The sequence below is a fragment of the Cygnus olor genome, chromosome 19 (genome assembly GCF_009769625.2).
Source record: "Cygnus olor isolate bCygOlo1 chromosome 19, bCygOlo1.pri.v2, whole genome shotgun sequence".
In the NCBI taxonomy this organism is placed as follows: Eukaryota; Metazoa; Chordata; class Aves; order Anseriformes; family Anatidae; genus Cygnus; species Cygnus olor.
This window is the reverse complement of record NC_049187.1, coordinates 5,665,519-5,683,814: the sequence shown is the minus strand read 5'-3', so window position 1 is coordinate 5,683,814 and position 18,296 is coordinate 5,665,519. Positions and strand designations below refer to the sequence as shown.

The 18,296-nt window shown below is 45.0% G+C and overlaps 1 protein-coding gene across 13 annotated transcripts in view; it reads left to right on the top strand.

The window, feature by feature from the left end:
- Positions 1-18,296, top strand: part of DNM1 (dynamin 1) — a 68,217-nt gene that overhangs the window by 25,566 nt on the left and 24,355 nt on the right. For 8 of the 13 annotated variants that reach the window (XM_040532011.1, XM_040532009.1, XM_040532007.1 and 5 more), the window contains exons 4-15: positions 1,028-1,231; positions 1,750-1,848; positions 2,553-2,713; positions 3,739-3,881; positions 3,965-4,100; positions 5,257-5,324; positions 6,137-6,275; positions 14,493-14,579; positions 14,791-14,861; positions 15,281-15,332; positions 16,664-16,675; positions 17,877-17,990. In XM_040532011.1, the coding sequence (XP_040387945.1) occupies positions 1,028-1,231; positions 1,750-1,848; positions 2,553-2,713; positions 3,739-3,881; positions 3,965-4,100; positions 5,257-5,324; positions 6,137-6,275; positions 14,493-14,579; positions 14,791-14,861; positions 15,281-15,332; positions 16,664-16,675; positions 17,877-17,990 (1,286 nt within the window). Of the gene's footprint in view, positions 1-1,027; positions 1,232-1,749; positions 1,849-2,552; positions 2,714-3,738; positions 3,882-3,964; positions 4,101-5,256; positions 5,325-6,136; positions 6,276-9,596; positions 9,736-14,492; positions 14,580-14,790; positions 14,862-15,280; positions 15,333-16,663; positions 16,676-17,876; positions 17,991-18,296 lie in introns of all 13 variants that reach the window. The other 5 variants (XM_040532012.1, XM_040532008.1, XM_040532015.1 and 2 more) reach the window with 3 other exon arrangements.

The window sequence follows — 18,296 nt, the reverse complement described above, 5'->3', positions numbered from 1 at the left end:
GAATTGGGGAGTGTGCCTGCCTTTTTCTTTTTACTTCAATCCCCATATGGGATATGCCTGGTCTGTGGTGCATCAACCTGCCAGTCTTTGCCATGTTTCTAAAAGTTGTCTGCCAAATGAAATATCTGACTGCTAACAGAGCTACTCCCAGAAGCAATTGATGTCTGCAGAACCTTCTTCCTTAGGAGACTTTTCCTTTCCATCAGTATTGACATTACTGTAAAGTTCTAACTTTCTTTACTGCTTTCTGGGCAAAGAAATGGAGCTAAAAATGATGGGAGGAGGGTGGCTTTCCTGAAGAGTATTTGCCTTCTGTTGGCACGTAAAGATACACTTTGCATAGAGCTCTCCAGATAATGTTCAAACCATAAGCCTCTGATTTCAGTGCAAGAATTCTGCTTAAACGAGTGGAATGGCGCAAAATTTGCAAGCTCTTTAAATGTGAATAGCTCTTTGGGCATTGTTGGGAAAGCAGCAGCTTGGCACTACATCAGCAGTAGGCTACGTAGAACTTCTTGAATTTTATTTTCTAATTTTTCCTCAGTGAGACAATCAAACAGTTAAAGGGCTGCATGTTGCATCCTTCAGGAGAAGGCCCATCTGACTTTGACAAGAGCCTCTTGAATAAGGCCTGCAGGACTGAACATTTTAATACTGGGGACAGCTAATGAGAATTAACTCTTCTGACTCTCCAGTCTTTGTTATGAAGTGGTAAAAATGTACTGTTATCCCCTTCCCTTCAGTGTAGCCAGTATGGAAGGACTTTGAGGTCGGTCCTTGATCAGTGTGTGAGCAAGTGATTTAAAGGGAATGGCAATAAGATCACTGACAATCATGACTAATAATAACTAGCAAATATTTTTTTAAGTAGTAACAAAAAGGAATTGGAAAACTCCGAATTCTTCTGAGTCGTGTGCATCTTTTACACCTCTAATGTACTGAAGTCACTAAAGCCACAGATGCTCTTTATAGACCAGAGCATACCTACCTCAACACACTCTTGTTCTGTCTTGTTTCCTATGTCTAGTCCTGAACCTGACCTTGGTGGATCTACCAGGTATGACGAAAGTCCCAGTAGGGGACCAGCCCCCTGACATCGAGTTCCAGATCCGAGATATGCTTATGCAGTTTGTCACCAAAGAGAATTGCCTCATCCTGGCGGTATCCCCAGCCAACTCTGATTTGGCCAATTCTGATGCTCTGAAAATTGCAAAGGAGGTGGATCCTCAAGGTAAATCTTGTATTTTAGCATGGACTACTAGCTAGTGGCCCAATTCTCCTTTTTGGCTGTGATTAGCCCAGTAGCTGTGGGATCCCGTCTGTTGTCTTAGGTGGTATCTTCACTAACATATGCCCTTCTGAGAGGTGGTTGTGAGTCTTAATAGCTACTACAGTAGAATTTTTTATTACTCCGTATTTCTTCCTTTGAGCCTCTGAAGAGGTAAAAGACTTCCCTTCCTTTACTGTAGTCATCCACGTTGTGCCTAGAGGAAAAGCAGGAAAATCCCTGCACTTAAATCCCTCTCTACTGTGGCATAGCATGTCAGTGTTTTTGGCAGGGTGTAACTGAGAACTGACCTCTGTTATCATCTGGTCTGCTGTTGTGACCTCTTGGAATGATGGGAACTGTAGTATTTGAGTTCAGGAGCCCTTGAGTAGCCAAGGTGGGTAATCTGTAAACTCTTCGAACAGAGGAAGACATTACATGAGTCATTTTGCTTGATCAACTATATTCTTTTTTTTCTGAAGGGCAACGCACTATTGGAGTCATCACTAAGCTGGATCTTATGGATGAAGGAACTGATGCAAGAGATGTTCTAGAAAACAAATTACTTCCTCTACGTAGAGGTATGTTTCATCATGTTTTGTTTGAGATCTACTTCCTTCATTTTCCCTGTGTAAGGTATCTTGGCCTCATCCTCTGCCTTCAGTGATCCTGGAACATCTGTTAATACTAGTGCTTAGGCCATCTCTGTTCCAAACCAGCATTGAGAAAACTTGGGGAAAGGGGATGAGTCACACTTAGGAAATTTTTAGGTGATATTTAGTAGTCCTAGGTGATATTTAGTCCTAGCAGAAGCATAACCCTATGCTCTTATCTTTACTGTCTTCCTTATTTTTAATAAAGCAAGCTGCAAAAATTAAATTGCTGTATTACTCCCCTGCTGTCTCATTTGATTGCCGTAGTATATGAGGTGTAATCATAGTGGGCTGTACTGTGATATATGCCGTACATAGCCATAGTGAAGTACCTATCTTAAAGACTTGAACAAGAGTCCTGAATGAGAACAGGGTGTACTTTATGGTTGTGGGAACAGTGATAAATAAGTTAATTCTCAGGTGCATAGTTGTACTTTTGTCCTGCACACCAAAGTGTCAGAACCTGAGATGTCCAGAGCAAACTGTAGTTTAAAACATTTCCAATTAGTACCTAATAATGTGTTGCCACTGAAACTTCCCAGTGTTGACAGCTGGGTAACTTCCTTCTCAATCTGAGTCCCATTTACGTTCTTATCCTTGCAACCACCTGATCTTTAACCTTGCTTCTGCAGGTTACATTGGTGTAGTCAACAGAAGTCAGAAGGACATTGATGGCAAGAAGGACATTCAGGCAGCTCTGGCTGCAGAGAGGAAATTTTTTCTCTCCCACCCTGCCTACAGACACATGGCTGATCGCATGGGAACCCCCTACCTGCAGAAAGTGCTGAACCAGGTACTGCTACCAGTTGAGAACTGCTGCTCACTATGCCAAAAGGATGTCTAGGTTGCTCATCGGGCTCTTCTGGGATGGAAAAATACAGAAGAATATAAAACTTCTGGTCAACAAACTGAAATTCTGAACGTTGTTTTGGTGCCGTGGGACTTCTGAAGATTTGCTTACTCTTCCTTCTCTGACTCATAAAAAGCATTTTGATGCCAGGTCTTGTGAAGTGTGCTTGGTCTGAATAATGTTAATAAATGAGCTCACACACCAAGTGCAGAACGTTGCTTTATCCTCTCAGTGGTGCTGGTACAAAATCAATAGCAAGCTTATGGTATTTGTCTAAATTTACACTATTGGAATGAACACAAGGTTAAGCTAAAAGACAACTTCTAAATTCCTAGTGGTCTTTGCCTAATACTAAGTTGTGAAGATTGATTTAAATATGATGCTGGTAGTCATTTTCCCTTTTGTTAAGACTGATTCTTTAAGTGAAGAACTGCTCTGCCTTTCTTTATTTAAATATTTCTCTTTAAGATGGGGACTTCAACATCTGTGCTCTGTGGAAACCCCTTTATTGGAGCCTCAGTGCGTTTGGCTCCTTTTACCTTGCCTTGTCACCCTTTCACTGAAAAAGGGCTTAACCACCACCCTTATGTGTGCAGAACAAAGATGGGTGTCAGTGGTGTGATAACCTGCAGACAGAGTAGCCGTTACCTTGGTATAAGTGACAAATGCTGATAATTGTATGTGAAATTTATTCCTGATTGGAGATGACAGGCTTGTCAGAATGGAAGGTTTGTATTAGGCTAAAACCTGAAATGAAATTTAGGAATAAACGGGTGAAATAGGTAGGAGATGGAAGGCAGGATACACCAAGCTTATAACTGATATCTGTCCTGGGTTTGACTCTTTATTTGGACCACTTGGAAAACACAGCAAGAGAGGCATATTCCTCTTTATTCTGGGGTGCTGACATAGCACACACTTCCTGAAAACCACTTACAGCTTTTATCTTGAACCTTTTTCCTATGCAGCAATTGACCAACCACATCCGTGACACCCTGCCAGGGCTGAGGAACAAGCTCCAGAGCCAGCTTCTCTCCATTGAGAAGGAGGTAGAGGAGTACAAGAACTTTCGTCCTGATGACCCTGCTCGCAAGACTAAAGCTCTGCTTCAGTGAGTGGCCTTAACTGCATGTCCCTCCCTGGAAGCAACTACTTAGCCATGCCTTCTACTTCATGCTTTTTGTTTTCTTTTAGGATGGTCCAGCAGTTTGCTGTGGACTTTGAGAAACGTATTGAAGGCTCCGGAGACCAAATTGATACCTATGAGCTCTCAGGAGGAGCTAGGATTAACCGTATCTTCCATGAGCGTTTTCCCTTTGAACTCGTGAAGGTACTGCTGAGATACCTTTTCTCCTTGCCTGTTTTTCACCTCTTCTGTCTGTCTTCCTGCCTCTCTTAGCATCTTTCACTATCTATTTTTCCCTTTTTGATTTCTTGTCACTTCTTCTACTTTATCACCTCACTTTTCACTTCCTGTTGTCTACTTCATCGGAGCCTTCCCATAATACTGACATCTCCCTCAGTCCCAGTCCTTGTGAAAACTTAACTTTCTCTTTGTAGTTAAATGCTACTCTTGCTTAATTCTTAAAGGCTAAATTAAACGTGCAAAATAACTTCCTTTTAACACAGACAACAGCAAATTGATGTTGGAATGTCCGTGCAGATATGTAGATATCTAATTTAAGTTGCACGTAATGCAAATGGTTTTGAAACTTGTACATCCTTGATCCCGAGCATCAGGCTGGGCCTAAAGCCTCCCTAATGCATATGCAAGAAGCAGGAAAGATGATGTAGATATACCTGGCCTTACTTATTTGTCCCATTAAAAATGGCCTAGAGGTGGGAATGGTGTAGAAACTGCTGTACAGTCATCATAGCTGAAGAGGATCTGTAGTGAATGATAGTATACTTTGCCATCCAGGAAACCTAACACGATCAGAAGTGATAGGGAGAAAATCCTCTAACATAAATTTAAATGAAGTCAGGAGCCAAAACGTTTTACTCCTGGGTCTTCCACATTTTTTTGCCTTTTAATTTAAATAAGATGAGACCTTCTTAGTGAAATACAAGAGCCTGCCTTATATTGGATAATATATATTTGTATGTGAATTGTAAATCTGCTTGAGGTGTTAGCTGAAAAACAGCTGCCAAGACCTTATGTTATATCTCAGGAGACAAAACAGTTCATTGTAGAAAGCAATCTAGTGCTTCAGTCCTATTGCTTTATCTCTAAATAGCTCCTTGGGAGCTGCTGAGGGGTTGGCACCTGTAAATGCAGGCCCTTAGCTATTAATATTTGTCCAGGATATCTGTATTGACAGTAGAAGCTTTATGGCTGTGCTCTGTATCCAACACTTGGGCTAACATTTCATCTGTCACATGATAGTACTAGCATGGGACCTCTTTGTAAAACATGCTGTTATGTATCCTGGGGTTGTGCAAACAACAGCATCAAACAGTTTCTGATAAAAACTCTGTTGGTGCAGATGGAGTTTGATGAGAAGGAGCTGCGACGGGAGATTAGCTACGCCATCAAGAACATCCATGGTATCAGGCACGTATCATGCACTAAGCAGACCACTGGCTGCATAGCCTTGTAAATACCTCTAGACCTTCCAAATGGAGTTGAAGACTTCAGAGGTACGGTAGGTCCGCCAAAGGGGAGGGATAACTTCCTTGGACTCCCAAGTGGCTTGAATCTGGGAACAGGGACGAAGTAGCTTGCTTCCTGTTCCCATGTGAGTTGCAGAAGCCTAAAAGGTAAAACTGCCTTGGTGACTAGTTACTTTCTCCCTCTCTTTCATTCCTGGGTAGGAAAGGACAGGATTGCAAGCCCATACCACTACTTCATTTAGTTTTAAATGTTGGTTTTCACTTCCTGCTTCCATTCTAACCATTACATAAAACAGTTGCTGGTGCTGAGCACCTCCTCCCCTAGAGATTTGAAGGGAGCGTTAGGGTGCCCATCACCAGGATCCCAGTGGCCCCAGAATGTGAGTTCCAGTGTGTAGGTAGCAAATACAGTTGCATTCTCCTCAGTGGAGGTTAACTTCCTGAAAACACATCTCTGAGACCCTGAGTCATGCTTCCCCTGGGAAGGTGACCGGCCTCTGGTTCCTGTCAGGGGCAGCACTGGTGTCCATCTGGGATCCATTTTGCCCTCAGCACCTGCCTCCTGGGAGGTGCCAAGCATCCCCCATTTTCCAAGGCAGGACTTCTCTGAGGGGTGTGATGCTCCCCCAGCCCTGTGTGTTGGGTTTCAGTGATGGTGGTGCCTGCTCCGAGATGTGTGTGTAACGCTGTGACATTCTCCTTGCCCCTTCTCCCCCCTCCTGCCTTGTCTTGTCCCCTATCCTGGGTGTTTAGAACCGGTCTCTTCACACCCGACATGGCATTTGAGACCATTGTGAAAAAGCAGGTGAAGAAGATTAAAGAGCCTTGCCTGAAATGCGTCGACATGGTTATTTCGGAGTTAATCAATACCGTTAGACAGTGCACCAAGAAGGTAACTGGAGGCAGCATGGAGCTGGCACCTTCCACCCCCTCCCTGGCTGCAGCACAGCATTGTGACTGGGGCAGGGACTTGCCTGCAGCGACACTCGTGTTTCTGACCACCTCCTCAGCATGACTAGACCTGAGCGGTACTAGCCTGGGACGATCCAGCCAACAAGCCAAACAAAAGCACTGTGGAACATGGGCTATGGGCTTGTTCCCAGAAATCTTTACAGCAGAGGGGTGCTGGAGATGTCCGCCCCCCACACCTCCAGTCTGTAGCATGACTCCTGATTCCTCTCCAAGCCAAGGGTATTTCTTATAGGGCCTCATCTGACTTTAAATTTGTTTGCTGGTTTTATTTTCCAAGCCAGAAACTGGGTTTTAAATTATGTCCCCTCTCCTCTGCTAGAAATAGGAGGGTTAATCCCAAACAAGCCTTTACTATCAGGGCAGGGTGCTGCTGGCTGGGTGTATGGGGCTGAACTTTGGAGGCTACTGCAGTTACAGCTGTGGGCTGTATCACAGGGGAATGTTCCTGTGGTGTTTGGCTTGGTTTCTGGTTGGCTTGGTCCATATCCTGTTCTGGAAGAGCAGCGCATGGCTGAGAAGGATCATGTTAAAATGTCAATCTACCTCTGGGTTTCTCCTGCCCTCTCCCTCAAAGAGGGCTTCAAGCTTTGTCCTTTGGGATTCATACTGGTATTTATTGGAGCTGGGGTTAGGAACCTGCCTTAATTCTGCACTCTGGATATGGCAGCTTTTGTTTGAGGCTGGGGCTGAAAAGCAGCAAGATAGGAAGACACATGCCATTCTTCTCAGCCATGGCTTGCTGCTTCAGCCAGGGCTGGGTACTGGTGAAAAGGCACCTGAGTTAGGATGGTAGCTTGGGTACTGGAGACTGGAATCGCCACTGGCTGTTTGGGTGCAGGTAAATGGGCATTGCACGAGGTGTCGGGAGAGTCTGACACCTTCTCCCTGTGAGGGTGGGGAGAGGTGCCCAAGTGGTGATAGCTGCCATCACTTGGAGAAATGCTGAGCCCTTAGGGCCGGGAGCCTCTGTAGAAGGGCTCAGGCATGCAGACACGTGCTTTGCCTCCCAGAGCAGCCTGGGAAAGCAAAGCAGTTGCAGTGAGATATTGCTCAGGTTTCTAGAGTGCTGGAGGAGCTTCCTTTTTCTGTCCTGCTGTTCTCTCTTGGGGTATGTGACTGTGGGGAGCACCCAGAAAATTGCCATTAGAGCCTGGTGACAGGTAAGCACAGGCCCTCAGGCTGCCAAGTATCCAGAGTCACCTGCTAATTGGATCAGAAGGGCATTCCTTTTCAAGCCCTCTGAAGCTTCTCTTGGCTTGTTTTCATCCATCAGTTATTGTTCAAAATCTCCTATTCATTGTCTGTTTGCATCCTTCCCTCCATTTCCCATTCTTCTTCATCATTTCTGTGTTTCTTCTTTTACTGACAAGTCTAGTAGTGAAGAGACCATATGTTCTGACAGCAACAGGTTTCCTAGGTGGTGGGTACAGCAGGGTGGGAAATAAGGGAGGAGAAGAGACCACAGGAATGGAGTAGGGGGTATTGGAGAGGGGGTCTGTGAGGGACCATCTCACAGCTTCAGGATTAGTGTTCCGTTTTAGTTTAGATCCCACTGCTAAGCATTTAATGGCTAACTGCAGTGCTGCTTGCTGTGTTGTGTGCTAGTAGTCATGGTTACAGTTTTCTGTCTGAAGAAACAAAATACTGTCATTCAGGTGGTACCCAGGTACTTGAAGGAACTGGTTTTCTTCTTTGTACAAGGCCCCCTGAGTCTGGTCTTTGAAGCGGTGCACGTAGGGGAAATGGTGTGCACTGAGTTTAGCGGGCTGACTAGACTAGTAGGAATAAGGAATCAAGTCAGAGGGTGTGGAGGAAGCTCTGAAAACGCCTTTGCTTTGATCGGAAGAGGCTGCTTTGGCACCTTGAGAGAGGCCCTTGGGTGAAGCTGAATCCTCTAGTGTACTCTGATCCTCTCTGCTACTTAAAATTCAGGTTACTGGAGGTCCTATAATATGCATTCAAGTATTTTAATAGAGTGATGTAACTTGGGGTCTTGCAGATGTTACCTATGGAGATGAAAGATGAAGTGAAGGGGTAGGTATCTGATTTAAATGGAGTGATGTCTAGTTATAACTAGACCTGGATTAATTGTGAGCTGTAGACACCGCAGGTTTGACTATTAATTGTACCTTTAAAAAAGCAGGATCCCATCCCTGTGTCAAGGGGATGTTGTCCCCTTGAAAGCACTTTCAGAGCAGTTATATGCTGTGCAAAGAGAAGGAACTGATTTTATGGCACAAAAAGCACCCTGGTAAAAGCTCTGAAGTGTTAAAGATGTGCTGGAGAAACTTCTCTGGATGCAGTAATAGCCTTGAATTGGAATAATTTGGCCATATTCTAGTAATTGCAGTTTCTGTGGATTTTCTGTTTCTGTCATAGTAGAGGAACTGAGAATACAAGGCACTTCATATGGTATCAGATAGTATGGAAACTAATACTATGTTATACACTTCAACAGGCCTGTATTGGGCCTGACGCTGCAGGTTAGCTGATGCAGTCCAGATGCTTTGTATAGCTGTGGATGCCCTGTAGCATGTTTGTGTTTCCCTAAACACTGGCTTACCTCTGGTTTTACTGAGAAAGCTAACTGTTGTGGGAATGTTGTGGGAAAGGTGAGTGAGATAAAAGACACTCTGTAAGTGAAGCAGTTATCTTAATCTCTGAAATTGAGACATCCGTTCAGTTCAGTTTTCAGGCCAGCACAAGGTGCAAGTGACAGACCTTTGCAAGTCTTACCTTGGCTCCTGGTCAGGCCTCCTGCACGTGAAATAAGGAAAGCATGAAAGGGGTAACCATGGTGGGAAGGAAAGGGGAATATCTACAGACAAAGGGAAATGAGACATGGTGAGCCTCTAGGAAATAGTCACTTGCTGTGGCAAGCAGCTGTGTTTTAAAATCTGCATAAGCTTGCCTTCAGGAAGAGATCACTTGATCCCTGGGGACTTCCATCCATTCATTTTGCTCTTGACAGCTCACCATTTCACCAGCCAGCTCTTCCTACCTCCTTTCCTCTGCCACTTCCATTTGCCTGTAGACTCTCCCGATACTTGGCAGTGCGCAGGCCCCATAGCAATGCTCACCTGGTTCAATAAGCTAATGGACTGAACCAAAGATCTCACTTCTCATTTTGCCTTGTTTTCTCTTTTCCCTTTTCCTTCCTCCTCTCTCCTTCTTCCTGCTCTTTCTCTGCTTCGCTCTCTTCTTCCCTGTTGCTTCCTCCCACCCTGCCCCTGCCATGCAGAACGGGTCTCTTCACGCCTGACCTCGCTTTTGAAGCCATAGTGAAAAAGCAGGTGCAGAAGTTGAAGGAGCCGAGTCTGAAGTGTGTGGATATGGTAGTGAGTGAGCTCACATCCACCATCAGAAAGTGTAGCGAAAAGGTAAAGAAACCAAAAATACAAAGAAAGGTCAATGCCCACGCCCCTTCCCACACACATTCACGCTGTTTCTCCACACGTACCACAGGAACTCCAGTGAATTTAGTGAGAGAAAATGGGTATAAAGAGGCAGCTAAAGGAGAGCAGCAGTCTGCAGGCATCAGTGCAGTTTAAAAGCAGGCCGAGAGGAGTGGGCACTAGCTGATGGGCTCTTCAGCTGTTAAGTGAGCTGGGATCCAGTGGATTACTTTGTAGGGAGCCCTTTTCCTCTTTCTGGCTCAGTGGCACTCACCTCAGCGTGGATCAAACCCTCTGCAAGCCCTGTTTGCTGTGCCACTGCCTGTGTATTTGGAACTTCTTACTTATTTTCTAATGGGACCCCCTAAAAAAAATAAATCCATATACTCTAGAAAAATATTAAAAAATAAAAAGCCAGAAAAGACCTTATGTTTCCCCCCACAGCACTAGTGGTCTGCAGGCTTCAGCTTGGCTACAGAGCTGTGCTGAGCAGTATCATGAACAATACAACCATCAATTAAAGTCTGAGGTACAAGAGATTCAGTGTCAACAGATTACTGGCCCGAAAGACTTGGGGGGGAGGTAGGGGCTTTTCCATACATTACACCCTTTACATCATTCTCCTGCTGATGCCTCGCTCCATGGACTATGCTCAGTTGAGGTAGTGTAGATATCTTTTTCTTTTTACACTGTAAACAGCAAGAGCCTTAGGCTAGCAGAGGGCAGCAGCAGCTTGCTGAGTGACATGGAAGGTGTCAAATGAATGCTGCTTAGAGGTTGGGGCAGGAGTGGGTTTGTTTCCCAGGCTAGTTTTGTCCAGGAGGGGGCACCACATGCCTCCTGAAAATAAAGGTAGAGTGGCAATTAATTTGTGTGGAACTTAGATGTGAGGGGCCAGAAACAGGTCTGTAGCACAATAGTGGTATACTCCTGGAAATGAGTTGGAAAGGGCTGTTTCACTAGTTATTTTAAGACCTGAAAATTATAATCCTATTCTTGCAGGGTTGTAGCCTGACTCACAATCATACAGCCCAAAACTGGGAAGGAAGGGAGGATAACTGAGTTCAGAGTGAAGTTGAGAGCTAAGCTATTGAGGACTAATTGTACTTAGGAACACAGAGCTCGACTTCTGAGCTCTGTCTGCTGTACTTCTTGCAGAGTGCTGCTGTTGCCAAATAGCTGTGGCAAGGCAGAGTAGCTCCTTTCCAGCTTGTTTCTCTTGTGGGTTTTATTTTGGTGGTTTTGATTTTGTTTACACTGTTTTCTGTATCTGGCAGGAGATGTATCCTGTACGTAGGGGAGGGAGAAGAATCATGAAAACCTCGTGTGTTGATACCCAACAGCTCTATTGGGCAATGTCATTAGAGCAGCTGGCCACCCACTGGCTCTATAGATTTTAATCTGATGTGGTGGAGGACCCCATGGGGTTGTTCAAAGATGATGCAACTGAGATGTATGCTATAAGGAAGTCAATAGTAGCAGTGGCATTGTAGAAAGCTAATGGCTGTAATAAGATTTAGCCTGAGAGGCCAGGGAGATGAATGTTAAAGATGAGACAACTCCTTGAGTGGCTGTATCTAGTGATAGTATTGGAAAATTTGGAAGGAAGGTTTTAATACTATTTAAAGGTGAACGTCTGCACGTAGTGAGAAGACAATCTTGCCTGTATCTCCCTCTGAAAGAGGGAAGAAAGACCAGCAGATCTCTGAAATTGTCATAGACCACTTTAGGTTAGCAGCAAGTCTTAGGTGGTTTCTGATGGTGTGTAAGACGAAGGGTAATAACTGCACAGGGGCATTAACTGATTTGTGGTATTTATCTTGCATGTTATAGCCCTAGCTGCTTCATCTGGACATAAAGCATGTGCTATTAGGGGAGGCAACTGGAAAAGGCTACTTCAGGACTGATGCTAATTGTAAGGTCACGCCCAGTCCAGTGTGCTGTGGATTGATGCAGCCTTTCAGATATCAGAAACAAACCTTTGAACTAAGTCCTGCAAGGCTTCGTGAAAGGAAGAGAGCTTGGGCTAACACCTTTTGAATTAGCTTAACAGTCCTGTAGTCTTGGTTTGTTGCTGTTCTGAACTATTGTGGTGGTGTTTGTGTGCTGTCACAATTATTTCATTTCACCCCAGATGGTGAAGAAATCTTTGTGTGCAGTTGATTAAGTTGCATAGATGGAATAATAGGAGTGTATTAACAAAGAACATAGGAGGCAAACCCATTTGTTCCTCACGTGCTACAGAAGCACAGCTTTCCCTGCATGGAGAGATTTCCAGTTGACTATCTGTTGGCTGTTAGAGTTGAGGACTGAAACAAAGTTAGCCACTAGCAGGCATTCTATACCTGGCCTGATTCTGAGCTTCTTCCAGTTGGTTAAATGGAGAGGAGCTCCAAAATAAACAGAAAGCTGGTGCAAGTATGGAGGCTTGCACATCTAGGATGATAGTGTCCTAGCTAGTGTTTTTCCAGAATCAGGAACCTTCTGTGCCAGGCTGTGCTGCAGCATCTCACAAGTGGAGGGAAGGACTTGCAAGTCAGCATCCTTTTGGCTGAAGGTTGATCTTCAGTGTGCTGGCATGAACTCCTGGAATGTGCAAAGAGGGGAGATAAGGAACATTGGGACAAATTGCTTTTCAAAGAGGGCTGTGAGCTTGTATTTAAAACAGGAAAATCCAGCTAAAACAAGATTGAAAACCCACTTGAGCTGGGATGTGATCCCAGGCTGACAGATGTAGCCCCTCGAAGGGTCCCTGCTCTCCTGTCTTTCAGAGTCGTGGCATTTCTGGGTGCTGTTCGTACTGCTGATGATAATTCCTTGTCCCTCTATGCCATATTGCATGTTCCCTGGTGGATGTCTGTGGCTTGTCAGTGTCACTTTTCTTTGCCTGCCCTTGCTTCTTCTGTGCATGCTTGGGGTTGGAAGCTCCTGCATGGGGACCAATGTTGTCAATTTATTTTTGCACACGAATGTTGCTGGATGACCAAGGTTCTGAATAAACAACAGTGTTTTTTCTTTGCGTGCCTTTGGGATGGGTGGGGGTGGCAGGGAGAGGGTTGATGTGTTTGTTTGACTTTTTTTTAATTTGAAGTAAAGAAGCTGAGACTTGCTTAGAGGTTTTCCAACTTCCTGTTTTCCTCTTTGACATAACTTTCCTGTCAATCCTTTGCCAACCCTCCTTTCACCCAAAGGAAACAGGAAGCTTTGCCTATATGTATCTCTGAAGCAACCAGCTGCCTGAATCATAAAGATCACGGAGAACACCCAGTTTGCATTTTCAAGGCAAGGTGGTGGTGGGGAATGCTGATTTCCACATTTTTTCCTGCTTCTGTAGGGTCATTGGTGTTCAAAACAAACTACACATTTGAAAATAGGCAGTGTTAATACTAGTTCTCAATTTCAGTTCCAGGCAACTGCAATTTGCTTAACTGCAAGGGTGCTGAAAGGGTTTGAGACTATTCGTAGTCAGATGGTAGGAGAGCTGTTGCTGGTTAGTGTAAGATCTGGCTTTCAGTAGTGCTGCTGCACACTTTTGAGCCAATCTTTCTAGCTTGAAATAATTGCTTGTTTGAGGGGCCAAGTCAGTTTAAAAAGCTCTTCTAAATTAGAGAAACAAAACTGTAGCACAGATAACAGGCAAAGGACTCTTAAATATACCCCCTCGATGGGGGGTATAACAGACTGATGCTAGGAAATGCTGTTTGCTGTTGCAGTCAAGAGTAACTAAAACAAACAAAAAAAAGGGGCGGGAGGGATAGTTTCACAGGGGAGATAGGTGAAGATTTAAAAATCTAAACCCTGGGGATGGAAAATCCATTTTTTGGCCATGCTGAACCTGAACCTAGTGGCATACAGGTACTGTTATTGAAATCAGTAGAGGCTTATGAACTACAGGCAAGTAGGTAGAAACTGCATGAAAGAGTGCTTTAAGGTGTTCATTTTGGAAGGGTGTCTCACGTATGATCTCAGGATACTTTTCTCTTGAATCACAGCCAGTGAAGTCCTCGCACTTTTTTCTCAGTGCACTCAGGAATGAATTCCTTCCTCAGTCAAGTTCAAAGAAATTGTAGTATAGGTTGCCATGTGAATATAGACTTCAGCTATGTAATCCTGCCCTGATGCAGGTAGAGAGCAGGTAGGAGCAGCACCTGCATGCCCAGAGTGCAGCATTCCTTGGAGATATGCCCCCTTGAGTCAGTCAGGTCCTTAATCAGTCAGGTCTTCTGTCTCTACTTGCAAGTGTTGATGGAGAGGGCTAAGTTCTTTCTTTTAACACCTCAGCAAATGGGGATTAAACCCCATTTTTCCCAGGGGACTTCTCATAAGATTTAGCAGGCTGCAGCAATGGGCCATTTGTCTACTTAGCCAGTGAGATATTGAACATCTAGAACAATTGTTTAACAACAAAAAGTGATATCTGGCGTTCACATCTGGGGTTGGACAGGAGCCTTATGCCGGGGAGAGTATGGTGGGTTTGGAGCAGGTCTTCCGTGACACAAAGGTTGCTGTAAGAGTGAGAAGGACTATTCTTTGAAGCCCAAAGCAAGAAGGAATGAACTCTGTCCTTGGCAGACTTCCAGGATCTTGGAAAATCTGTCTGCAAGTCCAGCTTCCCAGAACTTCCCTTAGAAAAAAAAAAAATGATTGCAGGGTGTACATGTGCATGCATACATGCAGGGGGCTGTTCCCCCGCGCCTTTATACCTCCCTTTCCCATGTGCACGTGTTTTCTCTCTCCTGCAGCTCAGCCAGTACCCTCATCTGCGTGAGGAGATGGAGAGGATTGTTACTACCCACATCCGTGAGCGAGAAGGCAGGACCAAAGATCAGGTAGGTGATCAGGAGCGTGTGCAAGTGGGGAGATGATGTGGGGTGGAGGATGGTGTAGGCTAGAGGAGCCTGAGCCAAACTCTGAGCCAAGGGGTGTCTGGCAGCAGAGGGCTGATCAGATGAACTATATAAAAGGCTCTCTCTGTGCCTGATTAATACAATGTCAGTCACCTAATGTCTGTCTTGTGCTGTCTGTGCCTCTGTTTGGCAGGTCATGCTTCTAATAGACATTGAGCTGGCTTACATGAATACAAACCACGAGGATTTCATTGGCTTTGCCAAGTAAGCAGTGATATCTTGTCCCTCTTAATGCGTTTCCTGTGGCTCTCTCCTATAGCTGCTCCAGTAAATGTTTTTCAGAAGCAGCAGTGCAGGTGCTGCCCCAAAGTATGTCTTTACTGTCAGTATTGTTTCCCTTTTCAATGGCTTTGTATTGCAAGGCTGGGGAGGAGAATTAGGGATGCTTGTAAGGGGGAGTTAGAGCATTATGTCAAGCTGTGGAGGGTTTGTGACTCAAGTGTGGGACTGAGAAGATGAGTAGACCAAGGCTGAGAGAGCAGGTTGAGGTAGATTGGGGTATCTAAACTTGGAATTTAGTGGTGAGAGGCCTCAATTCATTGTAACAGCTATCTGATGGGAGCAGGATTCAGGTGATGAAGAAGAGTCTGAGGGGTTTTGAATGTCTCCACTGTTGTTTGCAGTGCGCAGCAGAGGAGCAGCCAGATGAGCAAGAAGAAGGCAGCTGGGAACCAGGTAGGCCAAGTTTCTATCTCCTTCACTGCTGCAAGAAGGATTTGTTTGTTACCTGGAAGCTGCCAGGTGGACAAGCACTGGGCTAAATGCAGCGGTGCTCCAAGTTGTGGCTTTTTGTTTTTTATATTGATCAAGCTCTGTTTGTACCTGGAGCATAGCATTTGAGGCTCACTGCAGTCAGAAAGAACCAAGTGTAGCAACAACAGAAGGCAAGTGTCATAGAGAGAAATGGATGTTTGGTAATCAAGATCTAGCCTTTTATGGCCAGAAGGGGTACACCACCTCATGTAAGCTCATTACTTGCTGTCTGGTCTTTCTTTTCTGGTAGAAATCACTATTAATGTTGTTAATGTACATTCCTGGGTTTTCAGCCCCTTTGCTAGCTGTGCCAGCTCTTTTGCTGAAGTGAGGTAGTACAGAACACTTGGGATCTTGTAGATAATCACATTTGAGCCACTTACCAATAAACTCTCACTTTGAGTCCAATTATTGTTAGGTCTGCCACAAGACAGACTTGTCATGCCCGGTTGTCTTTCCCATCAGTGGTACCCACTTTCTGGAAAGGGATTTCAAGAGTTCGTGGGCACTCAGATGGAAAATGTTGCTGGAAATACTTAACCCCCCTGCACAGGGAGACAGTTATGTATAGCCATGGCTGCACTGGTTATATATGAGAACATCTCCATTGGGAGAAGACTGCAGTGGAGGGGAGGAGTCTGCTTATTCCTTCAGGAACTGTAAGGATTGCACATCCAATTAAAAAGGAGCTAATAACACCTTCCAGATTTGCTAGGAAAATGACAAGGCTATCTAGGCTAGAAGATCCTGTAGAAACAAAGCTGTACAAGCAGTTTCACAGAGAATAAAAGCAAATGCTTTCAGTTAATCTTTTTAAAGACCTTCATTCCTAACATCAATTTGCTTCAGAACACGTATAATCGCCTTTCCCTGCACACAAACATGCAGACTGTTTCAGTGTTGTTGGCAGGTAGGTCTTCAGACTGAACTGCCCAACCATCCACTTTATGGGATCTCGGAGCGGCTGTAGGGAGCCTCAAACTCTGTGGTATACCTTGCTGAAGAGCTGACTGCAAAAGAGCAGAAAGGGCAAGCTTTGGACCAACCTGTAAAGTGCCTGGGCTTTTCCCTTTAGCAAGTTTTATTTTGGGATGGGGGTTACTTTTGTTAATGCCTGGAGTAGAAGATTTGGGTTCCAATTTATTTTTTGAGCCTCTCTTCTCCTGCTCCAGCTTTCCTAGTAACAATCTCTCCTCTCTTTGCTCCTCTCCTGCTCTCTGCTCTGCTGCTGTTGCTATGGTTCCCCTTTGCAGGATGAGATCCTGGTGAGTAGAAGGCCACTCAGCAGGGTGTGCTAATGAACATTAATGTTGCATCTGGGAAGGCAAGAACAGTGCACAGGCAAATTATTCCCTCTGCTGCTGAATGGGGAGAGGAAGGCAGCTGGCACTAGGCACAGGTGAAGCATAAATGAGGTGAAAAGGTAGTATGTCGAGGAAAATCATAGGGTTGCTGGCACATCTGAGTGGGTGGAAATAAAAAGCAGCAATCCAGAGTTCTGGAGTTCTGTTTCACTGCCCTCTCCTGTCCACAGAGAGAATAGGACTATCTCAGGTTTATCAGTGGGCATGAGGTGAAGATCCAATGCTCCAATGTTTACCTTTATAGGTCAAATTGGCAGGTGAGAGGATTGTGCTGTTCACACAGTGGAACTTCCTAGTGTGCAGTGCAGTCATTTTCAACAAGCAAGCCATTCAACAAGGTACACACAGTGCATGCAGAAGTATCTGGGTGTTAACAGCGCAGTAAGACATAAAAGCTAATGCCTTAAGCTGATGCATACTTGTATTTGATTATTGAGTGTGAGGCTCTAAAGCAGCACATGGTGAATTGGAGTTCCACAGAGAATAACAGCTTGGCTTCTCAACAGACTAACATACAGGAACTTGCATTGCTCTCAGTTAATGACTACTCAAATACATGGGTATGCTAAAGTCCAGCCTACTAATTCCAGATGCACCATTTTGTTCTCGTACTTAGTGTATCCTTGTTATTAAACTCAATTCCTAGAGTTGTTTGCCCATCTCTTCCTCTTGAACTGGTTTCCCACACCCCTGAGTTGGGTGAAGCACACCCCACATGCAGTGTGCCAAAAGGTGCACTGCTGCATTGCTTTTCTCTGGGCATGGTCTTTTCTGGGTGTGTTGCTGTGACCTGGTACTTCTGTAGTTGTGCCAGTGTCCAAGGCGCTCTCAGTGCAGTTCTTCCTGTATCTCTTTCCCTTGGCAGAAGATATAAGGCACAGCCAGGTTCCTTCCTGCATCCTTTTTGTGCTATTCCTGGCCCTTTTGAGACAAACCTTCACTGGCCAGTTGAGTGGGGGGCTCTTTTGGCAGCAGCAGAGAGCACGGTGTTCCTTGTCTTTCCGTATGATTCTGTGTGTAGGGGTACCCTCTGCTCTTTCCTCTGTCACCTAAGGCCGGCTCTTAGGCATCTTATTAATGCTTATTGCTTCCAACCCCTTAGGTCATCCGAAAGGGCTGGCTCACCATCAACAATATTGGGATCATGAAGGGTGGCTCCAAGGAGTACTGGTTTGTCCTGACAGCGGAGAACCTCTCCTGGTATAAGGACGATGAGGTGAGTAGCTTGCTCAGACTTGAGTCTTGGGTATCTGTTGAGGATTAGGCCTTCAGCTCTTGCTACTCCAGGTGTGCCTTCTGAGTACTGTCTGCAGCTTGTGATATAAGCAGAAGCCATCCTTGGGCCTGGTTACCAGCAGTCTTAGTACTGCTGAGCACTTCCGAATTGGTCTGGCCTTCCTGATGCACAGGGAGTAACCTGTGCCTGAAGCCCTGGCGCAATGGAAAGTTGACAGACACTGGGAATTAATCTGATCTTTTTTGGCTTCCTGTCACAGTTATATTCAAGAGTGAAGTGTTAGTC